At 40.4% G+C, this 19,796-nt stretch overlaps 1 protein-coding gene across 4 annotated transcripts in view; it reads right to left on the reverse strand.

The window, feature by feature from the left end:
- FAT3 (FAT atypical cadherin 3) overlaps positions 1-19,796 on the reverse strand; it is a gene marked incomplete at its 5' end in the record, with an annotated part of 344,711 nt that overhangs the window by 60,892 nt on the left and 264,023 nt on the right. For all 4 annotated transcript variants that reach the window (XM_082011243.1, XM_082011241.1, XM_082011242.1 and 1 more), the window contains 4 exons: positions 4,482-4,715; positions 6,212-6,365; positions 7,417-7,613; positions 14,591-18,664. In XM_082011243.1, the coding sequence (XP_081867369.1) occupies positions 4,482-4,715; positions 6,212-6,365; positions 7,417-7,613; positions 14,591-18,664 (4,659 nt within the window). The remainder of the gene's footprint in view (positions 1-4,481; positions 4,716-6,211; positions 6,366-7,416; positions 7,614-14,590; positions 18,665-19,796) is intronic.

A 19,796-nucleotide genomic window follows, 5' to 3' on the forward strand; every position in this document is an offset into this window, starting at 1 on the left:
AAACACAAGTAACCCGTATAACATGGCTGTATAAAATTTGTGAGAGCCTCGAGTGTTATCCTGGCTCCCTGAATTAGGGTTTCAACACTCACTTTTTCCCTCACACCTACCCAAGTACCAAAGCTTCAAATACAGAGAACTGATGTATAAACCTCAGATCATTCTGCGTTCTGCTGACTGCAGCCCTGGAACACATCTGTAACTCCAGGCATCCTATATACAAATGTGAGAAAATGCTTTGAAAAAAGTAGCACACCGCTTAGTGTTTTTCTAGGTTGCATTACTGCATGCTATTAAATCTGCTATTAGATGTGGGAAAATATTTTCCCAAACTACACTTCCTGCAAAATCTCATCTGTCATTAATTTTTCTTCTCTGAATTATGTCCAGCTTGGGAAGAACTGGCAGTAAGAGACGGCATCAGTGTGGGTTTGCTGCCTGTCTGCACCGCTCTGCCAGGTCACAGTGAGGATGTTATGCTTTTGCCTGTATCTGCAGTGCAGGTCTCTGGTTATTCCCAGAGGGCCCTTGGGTTGCCCACGCTCCATAGCACTCAGGGAATATCTCCATCCTTGGAGACATCCAAGAGCTGTCTGGACACAGTCCTAGGCAACCTGCTGTAGGAGGCCCTGCTTGAGCAGGGTGGTTGGACAAGATGACCTTCCAGAGGTCCCATCCAACCTCAACCATTCTGTGACTGTGTGAACCCTGCAGCATGACACCTCTGTATACGCAAGGCCAGGAGACATGTTTCTAGCCAGGAGGCCCAAAGTGCTTCACCTCTGACTTGTCACCACACACAACCCTGTGGTCCTCACCTTCAGCCCACAGTGAAGACCCTTCCTGACACGTTTGCTATTTGCACATGCTGCGAAAATGGGATAGGGGAACATAGGGTCATTCCTGCTGGGAAGTGGACCATGAACTGAGAGAAATAGAAGGCATGGACAAAACTATGTCAAAGAATAGAGCAGCTAGTAAAGGAGGACTGCCTGGCTGGGCAAGCGAGCAGGTGCGGGCCTTTGCTCTTTGAGATGTGACTGCTGTTCCAGGAAATACCGTATCAGTCTGAATTGTGCTTCTGAGAAACTCTTAGATTTGGCTAGTCAGGTCATGACATGGGCACCAGCTGGCTGCTTGCAGGCTCAATGTCACTACTGCTCCTGTGCAATGTACTTGTATGGCCCTGGGGCTGGAGAAGGGGCACGGGGGTGAGGGGCAGCTGAGGACACAGCAGGGAGGTCTGTGCACTGCAGGCAACTCTTTGCAGCCAACCAAAGGCCACTCCTGTCAATTTTTTCTCCACCTACATGTCTTTGTTTTCCTGCACATTATCTGCATGCAATACAAGGTGTAGGCTCCAAGACAACCTAGTCCGTTTATATAGGTTGGTTGTATAGGGAATGGGGGAAGACCTGGACGAGCATGTACCAGACGTGGCTTTGACCATAGGATAATGCAGAGATTGGAAGGCAGCAGTGGCAGGCAAAACAGGGCTGGCTGACAAGGTTGTTCCCATTCTGAGAAAAATTTGAACTCCATCTTCATGACAAACCCAGAAAAAAATCAGTAGGTCAGTGAAATCACTAAACTGTCTGCAAATGTGGGTGGTGTGGAACTGCCAGTGCCCCAGTGGCGATGAAGAGGACTGCGGGAGGACAGATGACACACTGTTCATATTTAGTACAGTAAGTGCTTCTGCCTTTGGTAGACTACACCATCAATCAGCATGGAAATGGGCCTGAGCATGGAGGTCATTTGCAAGGCAAAGCAGCTGCAACTGAGGCAGGACTTTGTAACCGTCACAGCACTGCTGAGCTTGGACCACATTGTCATTCATTCTATTCAGCAAGTAAGGCAACACCGCCATATGTAGGCAGAAAACATGAGCAGCACTGGAAATGAGTATGCACCTCCAGCACAGGTAGCAATTTGGACTCCAGGTTTATTTTGATGTTCATCAATTTTTTAATGTCATGCTTGCCACAAAGTTCCATGTAGGTTTTCTCAGCATTTCTGCTCTAGCATGACCCCAATTCCTTTGAAACGGGCTGATATTGTAGTTGTCTGATGGGTTTGCTCAGATAATGACACCTCAGCATTCACTCCAACTCTTCTTGTGCCTTAATTTGAACAGAATGGAGTAATTTGGCACTTTGATTTGAAGACTGTGGGAGGTGGAAAATCCACTGCTCCCTGTGAACTTCTCTAAAAAACTGTAAAACGAGTATTTCTCTTTCATGTTTAGTTTGCACATTTCCAAACCTGATGGTGGTGAGTTAGTAGGAAATATGATATTGTGGACATTTTAAGAGTTTCCAGTTGAAGCAGAATGGGAAAACATTGTTTTATATTAAAGTTACTAATATGTTTTAACAAAGGGATGTGTGTATACTCTCTTCCTTCAAGCAATCTTTTAATTTGACACCTAGCTACACGGAGAGGTTATGTAAAATAATCTTGCATGCTACTCGAGTGAAGTGCTTGATAGCTAAAGTATTTTTCTTCTGTTGAATACTGGGGAGAAGAATCACATCCCTTCCTCGGTGTGTGCAGCTGGTACAGCTAGTTTGTAAGCATGTATCCAAATTACAAATATATTAAACAACAATTTATGTTCCAGTCCTGAAAATGCACAGGACATTATGAATTCAGGAACTTTAGCACAAAGCAGATAAAACACTATTTTCCTGTTATCTGGAAATTGCTCTAATTATCCCACACTGTCTAACCACAATATTTTCAGTTTTATGTTAAATGGCATTTAGTTGCAGACCAACAATTGACTTCTCTCAAGTTTTATCTCAATGACCTCTATACTAATACTCCTATACTCACAGTACATGGCTCTTTAGAGCCCAAAGCAAGAAGAACTGGCATATTCTAAGACTGATCATAAGATGTTTCCTGAATGTTCAAAATTGATTTGTATGATGATTGCTGGATCCACTGATGTTTTCAGGATAATGCTCCAGAAAACCTTACAGGAATATCATAGTCCATCAGGAATATCAATAATACATTTTTTCTCTGTGCTGGGAACATTACACTACCTGAACTAATTCATTATACAGTAATAGGGAATCAGTGATTTTAGTATGGACTAATAGAAGAGTAATTAATATAAAATCCAATTTTAGAGACCAGAGTCACTTTCACATGGCACAGTGTCTTGCTTGATTTTCAGGTCTAATCATTAAGGAAATACATAGCCCCTTCTCATTCATCACATGCATCCCTTCCTTTCACTTATCTAGTTTCAGAAGGAAGATGTAGAAATTAGCTCATGGGTTGTTTTTTTCATTGCTAACCATCTTATTATGTAAATTTGGTGCTAGCAAGAACTTTTATTGACAACTTTTGATTCTAATTCTTCATGTCTCCCCCATCTCCTTGAATGTCATCTCACCTATGAGAAAAATGGTAATTAAGACAACAGTGGAAAACAAAACCACTGGATCTTCAGACTGTTCAGTAGTTTACTACCAGTAATTGGCTTTTCACTGTAGGACAGTATCATAATTTTAATTGTGGTTTTTCAACCACAGCATATAATGTAGCTCTTCATGGACACGTTAATGAATGCTTGCTGCTCCTTTACTGATTCCTGTATATTTACATTAACAGCCTTAGTAACAACTGAGACTTCCAGCATGCACTGTACTTCAGAAAAAAAGATTTGAACATTAAATATTTTTTCATTCAATGAAAGGTCTGCTTTTTACGTGGAGCTACTCAGGCGACAGTTTTCATAAAACATTTCCAAAACCACAGGAAGAAAAAATAAACTATGGGACTTACTTATTCCAACTGAAGTGAATGACCCAAAGAAAATTATCTGATATTCGGCAGGTTTTACCACTGTGTTATGCAAAAAAATCCTTTAAATATTTATAATTGGGCCCAGATTTCAAGGTTAAGGTCCTTATATAATAAACTATTACACTTTAAAAGAACGTACAGTTAAGCAACCAGAACATTTATAATATACACTCAGTGTACAACAATAGTTTTATGCTAAGGTAACCAGCTGGAACAAGTGGGAGCTATAGCAGTATAAAACTCTAGAAAAGCTGTGATTAACCATGTATAGGTTCCTATGGCACTTAACTATATTAATTGCATAAATAGAGGCATGGGTATTCAGAACCATGGCTCAAGAAAAGAGGCGAAAACACTGGAGAAAAAAAGTTGAAATTTACCCCCCAAAACTATCATTTACGCCTAAACATCCTTGATCAAAAGAATAAAAGACTACATGGTTCTGTGGCTGCTGCAATGCTTTTCTGTTTGTAACACCATTATGCCAAGCTCACCCATGAGCCTTTTGATGTAAAGAAATGAGAGAGAAAAATGGGTAGGATGCAGAAGCAAAAGGAGGAAAGAATGAGGAAAGGCAGCAATGGAGAAAATCTGTATTGCAATTCCACTAACCTACAGAGTTTTCCTGTACATTGAGGAATGTTTGCAACATTACTCACCAACATCAGGATCGGTGGCTTGGACTCTTGTTAACAAAGCTTTAGTGGCTGTATTCTCATAGACACACGCGGTGTAGTGATCAGATGAAAACACTGGTGGATTATCATTAACATCTTCTAAAATAAGATGGATTTCTGATTGGCAAAACCTGCCACCACCATCTGTAGCTCGGGCAACCAAGTTGTATGCAGGGATTTTCTCTCGGTCAAGAGGAGCCAAGGATTTCAGCTCACCTAAAATTGATTAAAAGCAGCAGCTATCATTACTACTGTAGCAGCACCTCTAATTCTATATAGGGTGAGTATCTCAAAACTATGTATTTCATAGGAGCAGGAAAGAGAAAAAAAGATCAAGCTTGATTATTGCAGCGACTGGATTGAAAACTCACAGCAGCATCACTTCTCACTCTTAACCCAAGGAATTGAGCTGCCAGTATGAATGTAGGGAGGACAAGCCACTCCTGGTGGCCTTCAACAGCCTACGGCTTCACCCATGTGCACACCACCATGTTCTTCCAAGTCTGTCTTCTTGTTACTCTCATGATTTATTGACTGATAGACACAGAAACACATCCTGAATCTGATGACAGTAGCCATAATAAACTGTAAAGTTTTCTAATGATACTGTTAAAAAATAAAATCAACATCCCCGTCTCTTCTCCCTACAAAGCAATCTCCAACCAGCTCTGAATTCCCATATATACCTCTGGCATCTAGTTTTAAACAGACTTATTCTTTTCCAGAGACAGGTATCACAATAAACACTAACAGCAACAAAAAGCCATCTAATTCAGACTGTGAGAGCTTTACCCATGATCCCTCTTCCACTAAACAGATAAACAGCTGCCAAACATTGCCACATCAGCAAACAGCCACTACTAGTTGGAAGATAAGTTTTGGGTTAGTTTTGTAAAGGGTGCAATTTGCAGTTAAATAAAAAATTTATTCTTGAAGAAGGCAATACTTCCTCTTCCACACACTGCATAGATGTCCAAATGCCTCCTCTTCCCTCAGTAACGCTACAGCAATAGTGGGCACTGCCTCCTGCTAGTCAGGCAAAGGAGGCATTGCACAGGGAAGGACTATCATTATGGGAAACGAATTCCTAAGAATAATAAAAGGGTCAGATTTTTATTCATGGGAAAATGGTTTTATTTAGCTTTACTTCATAACAACCATAAAATCTAGATCTTATCAGAGATCAGTATCTTTTTCCAGACCAACTGCTAAATGTACAAGACCTTCGTAGCACTCCACTGTGCCCACAAATTCATTTCTTCCCCAGATGACATCCTTTCTCCCCCAAAATCTGTGTATAAAAGAAATGACTTTTTTTACAGGGTCTAAATGCCAATATATCTAGACCAAGGTGGAAGAATTGAAGTCTGAAGGTGAAGGAGGACCATACTGAGGACCATACTGGCAGCTTCCCCTCTTCTGCACCAAAAAGACTCCAGGACAACTACCCCATACATCTCTGACCCAACTTGATGTCTGGCAGGGAAGCAAAAGGGTCAGTATCCACTGCTATGATAACACGCAACCAGGTCAACAAAGACGTCCCTCTTTCTCCTTCCTACCACCACCACTTCAGAAGTGGTCATCCATGCCTGCCATAACTGGAACAACTGGCTGATAACCAAGTGTAACACAACTCTAGTTACGGAAACTGGCACCCATTGATGTTGAGGGATTGAGAGGCTATTTGGAAGCATTTAGTGTCATCTTACCGTTTTCTGGATCTAAGAAAAATTTATTGTTCCCAGCACCATAAAGAGAGTAGCGAATTTCACCATTGGACCCAATGTCAGCATCTTTAGCACTGATTTTAAGAATGACTTTGTTTGATGGAATGTCTTCAGGAAACAGTGCTGTGTATGCAACCTAGAGACAAAAACAGAAATGTAAGCTGTGCTATAACAGTATTTTATAGTCTTTGCACAACCTTTTTTTTTACACACTCTGTAGTGCATTTTTTCTATATAGGAAACAATTTTCCTTTACGTAACGCATTCCTAGAAATTCAAATCACTGCTAAGCTTTGAGGTGTCACAAAAACAATGCCAAATTATGACTCTTAATAGGGCTCGTCTTAGGTGTTAAACGCGATCTCATTTTCTATCTTCTGTTTGTTTCATCAACACTAATGAAATGGAAACTTTGATGAGTGTGCTAATGAAGACAACTGTTTTTATCCCCTCATCTCACAGTGTTTGAGAGACATACAGACTGTCATTCCCGTGTGGTGCTTGCAATGACAGTGGTCCATCAGTGATAACGTAATGACAGGAATTACACAAGTATATACATACACACACACACACACACACACATATATATAAGGGATTCTGTAAGCGGTACCATTAAGGAAATCTGGGTTTCATAGTGTCTTTTCTTTCACACAGATCTTTCTATTGCAGTAATATCAGTTCCCCACATCGCCTTTCCACAGAATAAGAGACAGCTAGTGCTGTCCTGTGGTCAGGACACACTGCATGCATGCCTGACAACATGGGAGCAAACTACACTCTTCTGCCTTTTCCACTGGGTTTCTGACATCTGCCAGGTTCAGGAAGGCTGGAGTTAAACCGAATTGAAGACCTGTCCACATTGGCTGTGAAGGGAAAGCACGTTTTTTCTGCAGAGGAGGAGTGGCTGCCAGTGCCCCCTCACAATGCTTCATTTTTAATAAAGTCAACTAAGGTCACTGTGGAGAAGACTCCTCTGCTATCTTTACTAGACTATTATCCTTTTGTCTTGACTTCACAGGACTTTTTCATCCTGTGCTTCTCCCAGATCACTCCAGATTTTTCAACTAAGACCTTAAGGATGAAAATGGGCATCACCTGTGAATATCTGTAAATAGCAGAGAAACCCATAGGGAAACCATCACTTTCAACACCACAGCTCATTGGTGTGGGTGTTACTAACTCACCTGTTCACAAACTGGATTATTATCATTAACGTCAGTGACAGTGACTTCCACAGCAGCTTGGGTTACAAAGAGGCCATCCGTGGCGGTGATGTTCAGATAATAAACATCTTGCTCTTCCCGATCTAGAGGCCTTTTAACATAAACCTTCCATTCATTCTGAACCAGTCCCAGAGCAAACTTCCCTTTCGGATTCCCTCCTGTAATGAGACAAGCAACATGCAATGGGGCTGGGGCATCCCTTCAGAGCTCCCCCCTAGTTTAAACACACAGATGCATCGTGGAGGACCTGGACTAAGCAGCTGTCGTTTGTTTTACAGTGATCAGTGCTTTCAAACTAGCAGACTCAGGAAATCTGTAATGAGATTATGCTTCCCGTGTTTATTGGCCCCTGAACACCTTGCATGAAAGTGAACCAGTAACTTTCAGTGGAAGCAAAATCCATTTAGCAGAGCTGAAGATGATCTCTTGTTTAGTTCCCCATAAGGGCAATCAAATCCAAACTGTGAACAATCAATAGTCCTCTCAGCTTGGTACAATTGTCTTTCCACTTAGTCTCGGGAGAGGATGTAATACACCGTAGCTCTTGTTACCAAGACAATTTCATTAGCTGTTGATTATGCAATCAAGGACTGGAAGTGGGTTCTATTAAGGAATCCTCTAATGAAAGCTTTATCATACAGCTGCGCCGTTCTTCTGCTAATTAAAATTCTAGTTTTAAAAAAAGTTTAGACGACACAGGAAGACACATCAGTATTAAATAGTCCTAACAAGAGGTCATTTGAGGAGCAGTTGGAAGATAAGCAGTACAATTAGATCAAATGTATCTGAGAGTGAAAGCTGGTGAAAGGAGTGCAGGAGACAACTCAGAACAGCTTTTTATTGTGCTGTAACACTGACACTGAACCTGGCAGTGTTGCTCTTCCACATCACTAAATTGTCTGGTGACAAAAGCAGGTTGGAAGAAGCAAAGTTTTGGTCCACATCACCCTCAGGAAGGAAGTAAGGACATGTCACATGTAGAAGGGTACAATAATCAAGGCAGACACGATTGTTGTTAATGTTTCCAACAGCTATTTATTCTTTCATCTGAAATGGTACAATCCCCTGCCTGCTCCATGAAGAAAGCACCTTCAATCACCTTTCTCGGAGCCCGATCTCAACCCCTGCCAGTCCAGACACAAAAATCTTTTAAATCAGTGTTGTTGTTTAACCCAGGTAAGCAGCTAAGCCACACAGAGCTGCTTGCTGATTCCCCCCGCTGGGATGGGGGAGAGAATCAGAAGGGTAAAAGTGTGAAAACTCCTGGGTTGAAATAAAGTCAGTTTAACAGGGAAAGCAAAAGCTGCATGCACAAGAAAAGACAAAAATGGAATTCTTTGCAGGTGTTCAGCCATTTCCAGGGAAGCAGAACTCTACGCATAATGGTTACTTGGGAAGACAAATGCCATCACTCTGAACCTCCTCCTTTTTCCCCAACTTTTATTGCTGAGCATGACATCACATGGTATGGAATACCCCTTTGGTCCCAGCTTTGGCCCCTCCCAACTCCTTGTGCACCCCCAGCCTAGTTGGTGGTGGGGTGGTGTGAGAAGCAGAAAAAGCCTTGTCTCTGTGTCAGCACTGCTCAGCACTAGCTAAAACATCCCCGTATTATCAACACTGTTTTGGTCACACAGCACCACACCAGCAACTACGCAGAAAATTAACTCTACCGTAGCCAAAACCAGTAAAGACAACTACCCAGTCTTCTGTGCCCAGCGTCTAACATAACCTTGGTCTGTAAAAACATATCTGCGCATTTAATAATTTAGGATAGAGCACTATAGTCATAGCAAACTCGTGTGCTATAGAAACTGAGTGAGGACACAGAAAAAAAGCATCATGCTGCTCCACTGGGTGAACTTTAATTCCAGCTAACCTGCTACTAGCTCCTTCCCCGCCATACTAGGTTTTCTTCTGTGCTCTCCCATGCAAAAATGCAATCTGAGAACTACTTTCCATGTTTCTCATATATAAAAGTGGTATAAAAATATTAAGGGAACGCTTATTCTTTCTTGTAGCAGGATGAAGAATGTCAAGCATGCTAGCGTACTTTTGTATACAATTTATTCAGGGTCCTGACATGTGTCATGAGATCTGTCCAAGCTCAATGGAAAGACCAGATTCTTAAGGCTTCCTCTCTAATACTTGTGTTGAATGTTTGAGTAAATAAGTATTTTTCAAAAAAATCCAAGGCTGAATTTATTTGAGCTGCCTCGGCTGTCAAGCGATTAGGTGTCATTGTTGTTGCTTCTGGTGTCACAATTCTGTCAGCTTCCAGGGACCTTCTTAGCAAAAAAACAAGGCAGAGAAGATCTGAACTTGAAACTGAGCTTAAAACCAAGCAAAAAACCTCTAACGCACATTTCATACCTTCTTTCTACATCAAAAAGCAGAAAAGAGGTCACAGACTGTAATATATGCTTTCTTCATTAGTTACCAATGACAAGACAGGCTAGTTTCCATTTACTATGAAAACTAAGTCAGTTGAGACAGGCTGAGCAAATCTTTCTTGTTAAGGATCACCATTTGTACTAGCTGTAACTGTGTCAAAAAAGCATGTTGAAATGAGTAAGATTTCCAGATAATTAGTCAGATAGGCATTATAATTTTAAAAGGCCCTCTAATCATACAGAGCTCAAAACTGATATGTCAAACACAGATATTTTCTGTTGATAGAAAATCACCTTGTTCGGTCACAAAACCAAGCAAATCCCAATTTTCCCACCGATTTCTACAACAGTCTGCAATAATCATCAGAGGACTCAGCTAAACCTTGTTTAATCTGTAGCGTGATACAAACACACATTTCCCATGCGCAGTATGCCGATGTGCACTACAGGCCAGATCTGAACACAATCCAAGGCAATGAGCAGCTGTCCATTGACTCGAGTCTTAATGTGACTTCAAAGAAGGTAGACTCCTGCTGACTGACATTAAATTCTCTGTTCAGTTCAACACCAGCATAAAAAAGCTTAACTTTCCTTTATAAAAGGCTGTAATCTTTTCATAGTGAGTTTAATGTTGTAAACCATTAATAAAAATGGTCTTAAATATTCTTATTTAGCTTTGTGATATCAATCAGTGCTTTCCTGCATGTTAGTCCTTTTGTAAAAGGAAATGATTAACTGTCCCGACCAACTATGAAGCAATACACTCAAGGTATGGGTATCCCATTGCTAAGAAAAGAGTAAACGTAAAATCTAATTAAAATCAGCTGGTGGCTTTTAATGGCTGGCAGTAACACTAGCTTGGAGCAATTTTAAAATCACTGCTGCTTTGTTGTTGATGGAATGACTTTTAAATCATACATAGGAATTTGGGGAATATGTATAAAAAAAGGGTCCTTGGGATCCCTTTCCTCCCCTTTACTCCCCTAGAAAAAGATCAATTTGAATGACCACGAAACCTGTGCAATAAGCATCAAACATGTGTAACAGTTTATCTGCATGCCTTTTTCATTAGTGCCACCTTTCATTTTTTTTGCTTCTCAGGACTGGCTACATACTTTGTTGATGGAAGATAAAGGTGGAAGATGTACTATAAAGTGTAACAGAAATAATGAGATGTAAACACTAAAACAGCATCAAGGAAATATTCTTAAAAAAGAAAGGCAAAAAAATCTACACTGTGGCTCAGGGAACCATTTTCTAGTACTTATACATATGTCTTGACACAGATCTCATTCTGCAGTGATTAATTAACTTTTTCACTAATATATGTAAGCAGATTCAGTTTCCTAGGGGCGTTCTAATTAATTAGTTTTTCACTCTGAATAATGTAGCTTTTCTAAACGGAAGCCTCCTGACTACATGTATTAATGGATTCTTTAAAATCTTTTGGCAGTTTTCTTATGTTCTATTTTGAATGTCACAACAGTGAAGTGCTAGCTACAAAAAACAATCCAGTAACTTTTTAGAAAGGCTTTGAGGCTAAGAGAATCAGCATTATCTTTTATCTTTTGTTACTTGAAGTTTAAATAATGCTCTCCCTCCCTCCCTAGTCAGCAAATAGTACAAAGCCAAATCAAGCTCAAGTTTAAGTAAAGAAAGAAAACAGCCAGATACAAATGAAATGCAGAGACATAGTGATCCAAAATAAACAAATCCTGACACACATCATTACTAAAGCACACACAGAGGGAATTATAACAGCTCAAAGGGAACTGAAAACTGGAAGCCAACAGTATCAGTTTTCACTGCAATGTCCCAGTCTGGGAGGGGTAACTGAATATTTACTGACTTATTTATTCAGTTTCTCTCTTACATTTATGCATTTATTTAGATACATTCAATTCCCAATTAGAACTGTAGGAATTTGTATCACATAAAATCAATAGGTTTATCCTCCATTCCCAGTTTAAGACGTTGCATATTTATTGAGCAGCTGAAGTGATAAACCCAATCCTGATATAGGTAATGACCTCAAATGAGCCTTCAAAAGAAAACTACTGTGCTCCCTAAGTGCATTTGTGTCATCTGCGCTTCCTATTGGTTTTCTATTAAGATTTATATATAGTGCTTTTGCTTTGTGAACATCTCCAGGTGCTATCAAACCATAAATAACAAAGGGTACGTGCAAAACTTTTTTTCCCCCACCACCAAATGCAGATGTAGGTGGATTTGAAAATGGTAACTGCTTGTCAGTAATCATGGAAACCAATCCTAAACTGAAGGCGTTCAAAACAGAATATATATTTAAGTATTCAAAAAACGTGTGGACGTGGCACTTCAGGACATGGCTGAGTGGGCACAGTGGTGTTGCGTTGATGGTTGGACTTGATGATCTTAAAGATCTTTTCCAACCTTAATGAGTCTGTGATTCCGTGATTTACCCACCAGAATGTCTCTTCCCCTTTTCAAAGTTGACCAGAAGACTGCAATGAGCATCTGTATTTCTCAAAAGAGTGCAAATGACTCTTCAATGATCACATCTGACCTAGAATGTTTCTTTCTTTCATCTCCTAAATGATGTTTTTCTCCATCTATCTTCTGTGTGCTACTTTTCTCCAGGTGCATTTGCACACAGCTGCTTTTGGTGGATACACGTCATTCTCATAATTTGTTTTCTTTTCTCTTTTTGTCAGTGTCCTGTTTTTCCTCAGAGTTAGTTGATTTTATTCACAGAAGTTTCTATGGCTCAAAATGCCTCCAGAAAGCCACAGTATTTGAAAAATCATCTAGCTAATCTGATTCCATGAAATATTCAAGTGCAGTTCCTCAGCTCAACTTGAGGAAAAGTGTGAATAGACTATTTTGTTAGTTAAACCATACTTTAAGAGGTTTTGACATTTTAATGAAAAGAACCTAATTTCTCCTTGTGCATTTCCCAAATTCAAAGGATATATTAAAAGACAGTGGAAATTCTGAGCTTGAACACTTTAGTAATTGTACAGTAGGCATTAGAGAAAGTTTTGGGCTTTGACATCTAATGTTTTTGGAAACTAAAATACCAGCAAAATATCTGACATATTTTGAACTGTGATAGAATTTAAGGTACAGAATGATCTATAATTTTTGAGTGACATGTGACAGTTATTATTAAAAAGTCCAGTTTTTACTAAATTAACAGCACAGGGATGGGAAGAAAACATTCTTATGTAACTAAAAGCATAATTCATTATATGAGATAAATGAAAGACTTCAGAACAAAGAGAAAAAACAGTACTTTCTGCTAATGATCATGGTACACTAACATTTTTGTTACGAACATGAAGGGTTTGCACATCCTATAGTACTTTCCATAGTGGGATCCCCGAACTCCTTCAAGTATCACAAAATCTCTAGGATGAGGCACTACTTATTTACTTTTAGATATGTGGGAACTGAGGCACCAGCAGCTAATGTACCTTGCCCAAAGCCTCCAAATCCTGTGCTTTATCCACCAGATTGTTTTTGCCTCTGCTTCCAATATCTACAACACATCACTCCATAAACACACAGTCTTCGCAAATAGTTAACATGATCCAGACTTCCAAGTAAATGGTCAGAATGAATTTCTGGCTGCTTTGAAAATGATGCTACTTCTGATGTGCAACACAGACAATTTACGGCTAACTGCAACATCACACCTCTCCCTACACACCATCCCACAGTCATTTCCAATTTGATAGCTAACGAAGAAGCATGAGTTGTCTTGCAGAGCAAAATATAAAAACTGTTATCCAGTTAGTTAAGTCCTTTTTGCCCACAGCCTGCTACTTACATGCAGTCTTGTGTAATTCTAATCCTATCCAGTGAGAAAAATGTGAATTTGCCCAATAGTACGGTTATTACTATGTAATTAATATTAGCTCTTGGACTGTGAAGGTTGGGGTGAGTGACAAAGTTGTTCCCTAACAAAATCTATTGAACAATGCAAGCTGTAGGCAGAAAAATAATTGCACCTCCCCATACTCACACAAAAGCCAGTCTGAATCTAGGAGAAAAGAATGATAATAAATATAGCACAATAGGAAAGAGCAATGTTACCACACTTTGAAAAATGTTAGTAGTGTAATCAAAATTCCCTTATGCTGTATATAACAACACACGGCAACTAACCAGTCCTTCTAAGAGGATTACTGTTTCCCTGCCCAGAAATCTGTGCTGATAAGAAATGGCATCCCCTCACTCCTTCCAATGTAAAATTCATTCCTCCCCACACCTCCTCCATCAATAGTACTATTTCAAAGTGGTTCCTGCATGCACTTTTCCATCTCAAAAAGAAAAATGCTATTTCAAAAAAATTTTAAATGCTTGTAAATGTAAGGATTTTCTCCTTAAGAATAAAATGTTCTTCTTCTGTTGGCTGAAACATTAAGTCATGATGATTTCCAAGCTGATACATCAATTATGATGGGTTGATGGGTCTCACTACATTGCACTGCAGCAAATCATGAAGTGTTAATCTTGGAAATTAGAGAGCGAATAACCCGGACAGATAAACACACCCCCCCCTTTCCCTTTTTTCAGCTTTGCTACTTGCTGAAAATTATATCCAAATTTAACTAATTAAAAAATCAGAGGCACGCAATTGTCTGATTCACAGTGGTAATTTAGCTGAAACCCTGCTAAATGTTCACCTAAAACTGGACACATACACAGTTCTTCAGTAAAGCTGATTTTGGGAAGAAACCATGCAACTTGTTTCTTACCTGTGATATGGTAGCTAACCTGTCGGTTCACATCAGACGTGTCTTCATCCCATGTGCTAAGAACAGCCACAACTTCCCCTGGAGTGTCACTCTCTTTCACTGACCCTCTGTACACCTCATGCTCAAAGACAGGTGCATTATCATTTATATCTGTCACAGTAACCGAGACCAAGGTGGTTGATGACAAGGTTAAAGCTTCCCCCAGATCTGAGGCGACCACTGCAAAGGTGAAAGCAGGATCCTTTTCATGGTCCAGATCCTTCAGTGTGCTGATCCAGCCACTGTTGCTATCAATGGTGAACGCTTCTGTGATCTTCTCCAGCTCTGATTCCACCGCAAGTGTATACGTGACCTGTCCATTTGCACTCGAGTCTGCATCAACCGCTTTAACTTGCATAAGTTTTGTTCCTATGGGCATCCCTTCCATTATTATAGCGTCATAGCTAGCTGTTTCAAACATGGGCTTGTTGTCATTTACATCCAATACCTTAACCTCCACATCCACAGTCAACAATATATCTACTTTGTCTAATGGAATGGTGGCCGCAACTTTGAAGTGAAAAACAGGATTTGTTTCATGATCAAGTCTTTTATCCAGTTTTATGAGTCCTGTGTCTTGCTCTATGATGAAAACCCCATCTTTGTTGTTTTCAGTCAGCTCACCATTAACTGTGCTATACAAAGCACCCTGATTAGGCAAAACATGCAGAATGTCAATGGTACTACCTATGACGGTGTCTTCTGGTATGGTAAAAGAATACTGGGGTTGAGAAAAGGAAGGCAAAATGGTTTCTGGAGGCAAAACATGGATGTAGACAGGAATGAGGGAATGCTTTACGGGAATGCCACCATCAACTGCTTTGACAAAAAATGATAGAACCGTGTTTTTCAGCTGGTTAAAGCTACCCTTGGTGACCATCCATCCATTGTCTGGATCTATTTCAAGCAGATCGGCTACTGAAACGGAGGCCTCACTATACAGAGAATAGGTAATTCTGGAATTGGCTCCATCATCTGGATCTACTGCTTGCACTTGGGTCACCAAGTAACCTTTCCCAACATCTGCTTTGACACTTGCTCTGTATTCGATCGTCATAAACTGGGGAGTGTTGTCATTCTCATCCACTACTATCACTCTCACAGTGCAAAACGTAGTCCTGCCACCTCCATCGAGGGCTCTCAAAAAAATACCAATATCACTTTCCAGTGGGTTCTCCCGGTCTAACCGCTCAGTTGTCAGAATCTGCCCATTGCTATCAATCAAAAATCGGTCCTTGGCAAAGTCGTTTATTATAGAGTAGCTTATCTGGCCATATACACCTGAATCCCCATCTGTTGCCTTCACATGGATTACCTTAGTTCCAGGAGCAGCATTTTCTCTAACCTCTGCAACATAAATGCTCTGCGAAAACACAGGGCTGTAGAGGTTGGCCCCAAGGATCTGTATGTGCACCTGAGCTGTGCTGGTGAACAGCCCGTCTGACACGGAGACATTTAGGCTGTACATGGGCTCCATTCTCTGTTTCCGATGGTTGGAAAGTGTGATAACACCACTCTTGCTGTCCATAATAAAACTGGTCCGATCGTTTCCTGATAAGATGCTGTACTCCAGTCTGTCAAAATCAGAGCTGTCAGCATCAGAGGCTTGGACACAAGTCACAAAATGACCTCTAGGTGCCAGTTCACTCACATACGATTCATATATTAACTGGTTAAAAACTGGAGGGTTGTCATTCATATCTGTTACCAAGATACTAACAAGAACCTCACTGCTTAATGGTGGGAACCCGTTATCAGTTGCTCTGACTTTCAAGCTACACTGCTGTATGAGTTCATGATCCAGCATCCGGGCTGTCAGAATTAGGCCACTGGTGCTGTCTATATGGAAATAGTCTGTGCTGTTAAAGGTGTCCTGGACTATCTGATACTGCACAATCTTGTTATTGTCAGAGTCAGCATCAATAGCAACAACCTGCAGTACCGGAGTCCCAATCAAAGATGCTTCAGACAAAGTAGCATTGTAAGCCAGCTGATCAAAAACTGGAGGATTATCGTTCACATCATTAATGATCAAGTCCACAGTGACCTCAGCTCGAGCGCCAGTGAGGGCATCACTGGCTCGCACCATCAGCTTGAAAAGAGAATTTATTTCATAGTCCAGTGGGCTGATGACACTCAGAACTCCAGTATCAAAGTCAATATTAAACTGGTTGTAGGGATCTCCATCGACAATGATATAAATGATACCCTGTCCTTCTGGACTGGTTGCATTTATGCTTAAAATTGGTGTGTGCATTTCTACATCTTCATTCACGGAAGCTGTATAAAAAGGCTTGTCAAATACAGGCATTGCTTTGTTAACAATAGTAATGGGGAGCTCTACTGAAGCAGCCAACGATGGGTTACCGCCATCTTTTGCAAGAATGACAACCAAATACTCTATATTAGATAAATCAGAATTGAAGGCTTCTTTTAAAGTGACGCTGCCAGTTCCTCTATCAATTTCAAAATGTCCATAGTCTTCCTTCAGAAGATATGACACCTCACCATTTTCACCCTTATCCTTATCAATAGCCGTCACTCGGTATATCAGGGTACCAGGCTCAGCATCAACTTGCACAGCAGCATAGTATGGAAGCCCCACAAACACGGGGGCGTTGTCATTTATATCCTCAATGTAAACCCTCACCACCACTCGAGCGACACGAAGGTGATCTAGTTCACGGCTTGCTTCCACCACCAGCTCATACAGCTCTTGTTCCTCTCGGTCGAAGGGGATGCCAGTTGTCTGAATGACTCCTGAGGTGGATTTAATTTTAAATTTGTTTCCAGGGTTTAATATACTGTATTTCAAAGGCTCATTGAGGCGGTTACCAACAGCATTCACCACAGCGATCTTGGTGATATTGGTGCTGTTTTCTGAGATGGAAGTGGAATAAAAATTTTGTGTGAAATGGAGCCCACTATCCATGGCTTCTTTTACTATTATTGTCACCATAGCAGTACTATAAAATTTCCCATCAGATACTCTTACTATTAGCATATAGTGGTCTTTGGAGAGGCTATTGTTTTTAATGGTGAGTACCCCTGTGCTTGAATCAATTAAAAAATGGTCTATATTGCCTTCAATAAGACTATATGTTAGTTCAGGAGGGATCTCTGAATCTGGGTCTGTAGCCTTCACTTTGAGAACCTCAACACCAACATACGTGGGCAGGAGCAAGACTGTCTCAAATACAGCCTGGCTGAAGACTGGTGGGTTATCATTGACATCAGTTACTTCAATGGTCACTTCAACTGGGCTCTCTGCTGTAAGCTGGGGATTCCCACTGTCTCTAACATGCACGTGGAAGTGGAAGTGGGCTATTGTTTCATGATCTAAATTTGCAATTGTTCTGATTGCACCTGTGCTGGAATCTACTGTGAAATACTTTTTTGCAGTAGATTCGACAATCTGGTAGACAAGCAAAGCATTCTGGTTGCTGTCAGCATCTGTGGCACGTATCACAAGGGGACTATTATTCGCTCTCCGGACTATGCTGTTTACAGGAGCAGCTTCACTTATGCTGCCAGAGTACTCAGAGAAGAGAAAAACTGGTGGGTTATCATTTTCATCAACGACCTGAATGTTCACGGTGGCATTTGATGCCATGCCTGCCATATTTGTTGCCTGTACGATGAGCTGATAGAAGGAAGCATGTTCATAATCAAGGGCCTTTTGACTGGTGATCACTCCAGAATATGGGTTTATAGTGAAGACTCCATCCACATTCCCATCTTTAACTTCATAAACTAGCGTGGACTGACTGATCGCAGAGAGAGAGATGACGGAAGTACCAACATCCACATTTTCATTAACCTCCGCTTGGTATTCTTTGAGAGTAAATTTTGGGTGGGAGTTATCTGCCATTGTCACAGATACCCGCACAATTGCTGTTGCAGACAGTGGTGGAGAACCTTGATCAGTCACTTTGACTGACAAAACAAACTGTCCCATTGTAGTTAAGTCTGGCTCCTTCAGTAATGTAATGATTCCTAAAACTGGTTCAATCTTGAATGTGTTTCCCGTATTTCCTAAAACACAAATATTGGAAGCAAATTAGAAATTAAATACAATGGACTTAATGATAATTTAAACCGGAAGCAATTAGTTGCAATTTGTTAAAGGCAGTTATTGAAAAAAAACCCAACATAAAAGAATTCTAAAGGCCCTTCTAGCCTTCCTTCCTGAAAATCAGGTATCTCAGTAGATGGTATAGGTGTTCAAACCTTCAGAAATTCAGGTGCTGCTATCTATTTCTTGATTCTGAGTATCAACATCTGAGCAAGTGATGCATGTACATTACTTCTACCGATGTAGGAAAAAGCATCCCTAAATTATGGGAATTAGTCAAATACATGTACACCTAAGGCAAAGAAACTAGATCAGAGGCTAACAAGCCAATTACATGACAAATGGATAACAACTCAGGCTCTTAATTGAAGGGGATATTAAGTAACCGTAGAGAAGATTACAGTAGTTCTAGACTCAAAGAACTGAATATAAAAAGGTTAAAGTGGCATTTAGAAAAATAAAACAGAACAAGTAGCATAGAAAAGAGATTCAAGTATCTCGTGGCACGAAGGTTTATCATATGATCTCTGAGGAGGACAAATCCAGATGAATGAGATTTAGCAGAAAATGTCATGAAATGTCTATTATAACATGGAAGCAGGGATATTACTGACTGCATAAAGGTGAAAATTGTGAGTTTGGATCAAGAACCTTCTCTGGGGTCTTCTTTTCTTTTTAGTCTTTTTGCCAACCTCTTCTTTAGCAAGACAGGTTCAAAACTTTTGACATGTATCCCTACCCTGTAATTATAGACCATCTTTATTAGGCAATCTGTGTGTTGCGGGTTCCTTGAGTGCCTGCTTAAAGTACAGAATGCTCTGTGTATATATGGCATGTATAAGCATACAGACCCTTTTTCCAAATTTGTTTCTAAATACAAACAGCATGTACTGAGTTACAGCGATTCCGATCATTACAACATGTTCCTGCTATTGTAATTTACACTCTGAAATCTAGAACTGCTTCCAGTCTACAGTCAAGCAACCATCCATGACCTGGTGAGAAATATGTCTCAGGTAACTGGTCATAAACAAGACATTTTCTTTTAATGGTGATTGTTACAGGTGCTGTGCACAGAGCAACAGATGTGAA

The sequence above is a fragment of the Phaethon aethereus genome (assembly GCF_964289735.1).
Source record: "Phaethon aethereus genome assembly, chromosome: 1".
NCBI classification, from domain to species: Eukaryota; Metazoa; Chordata; class Aves; order Phaethontiformes; family Phaethontidae; genus Phaethon; species Phaethon aethereus.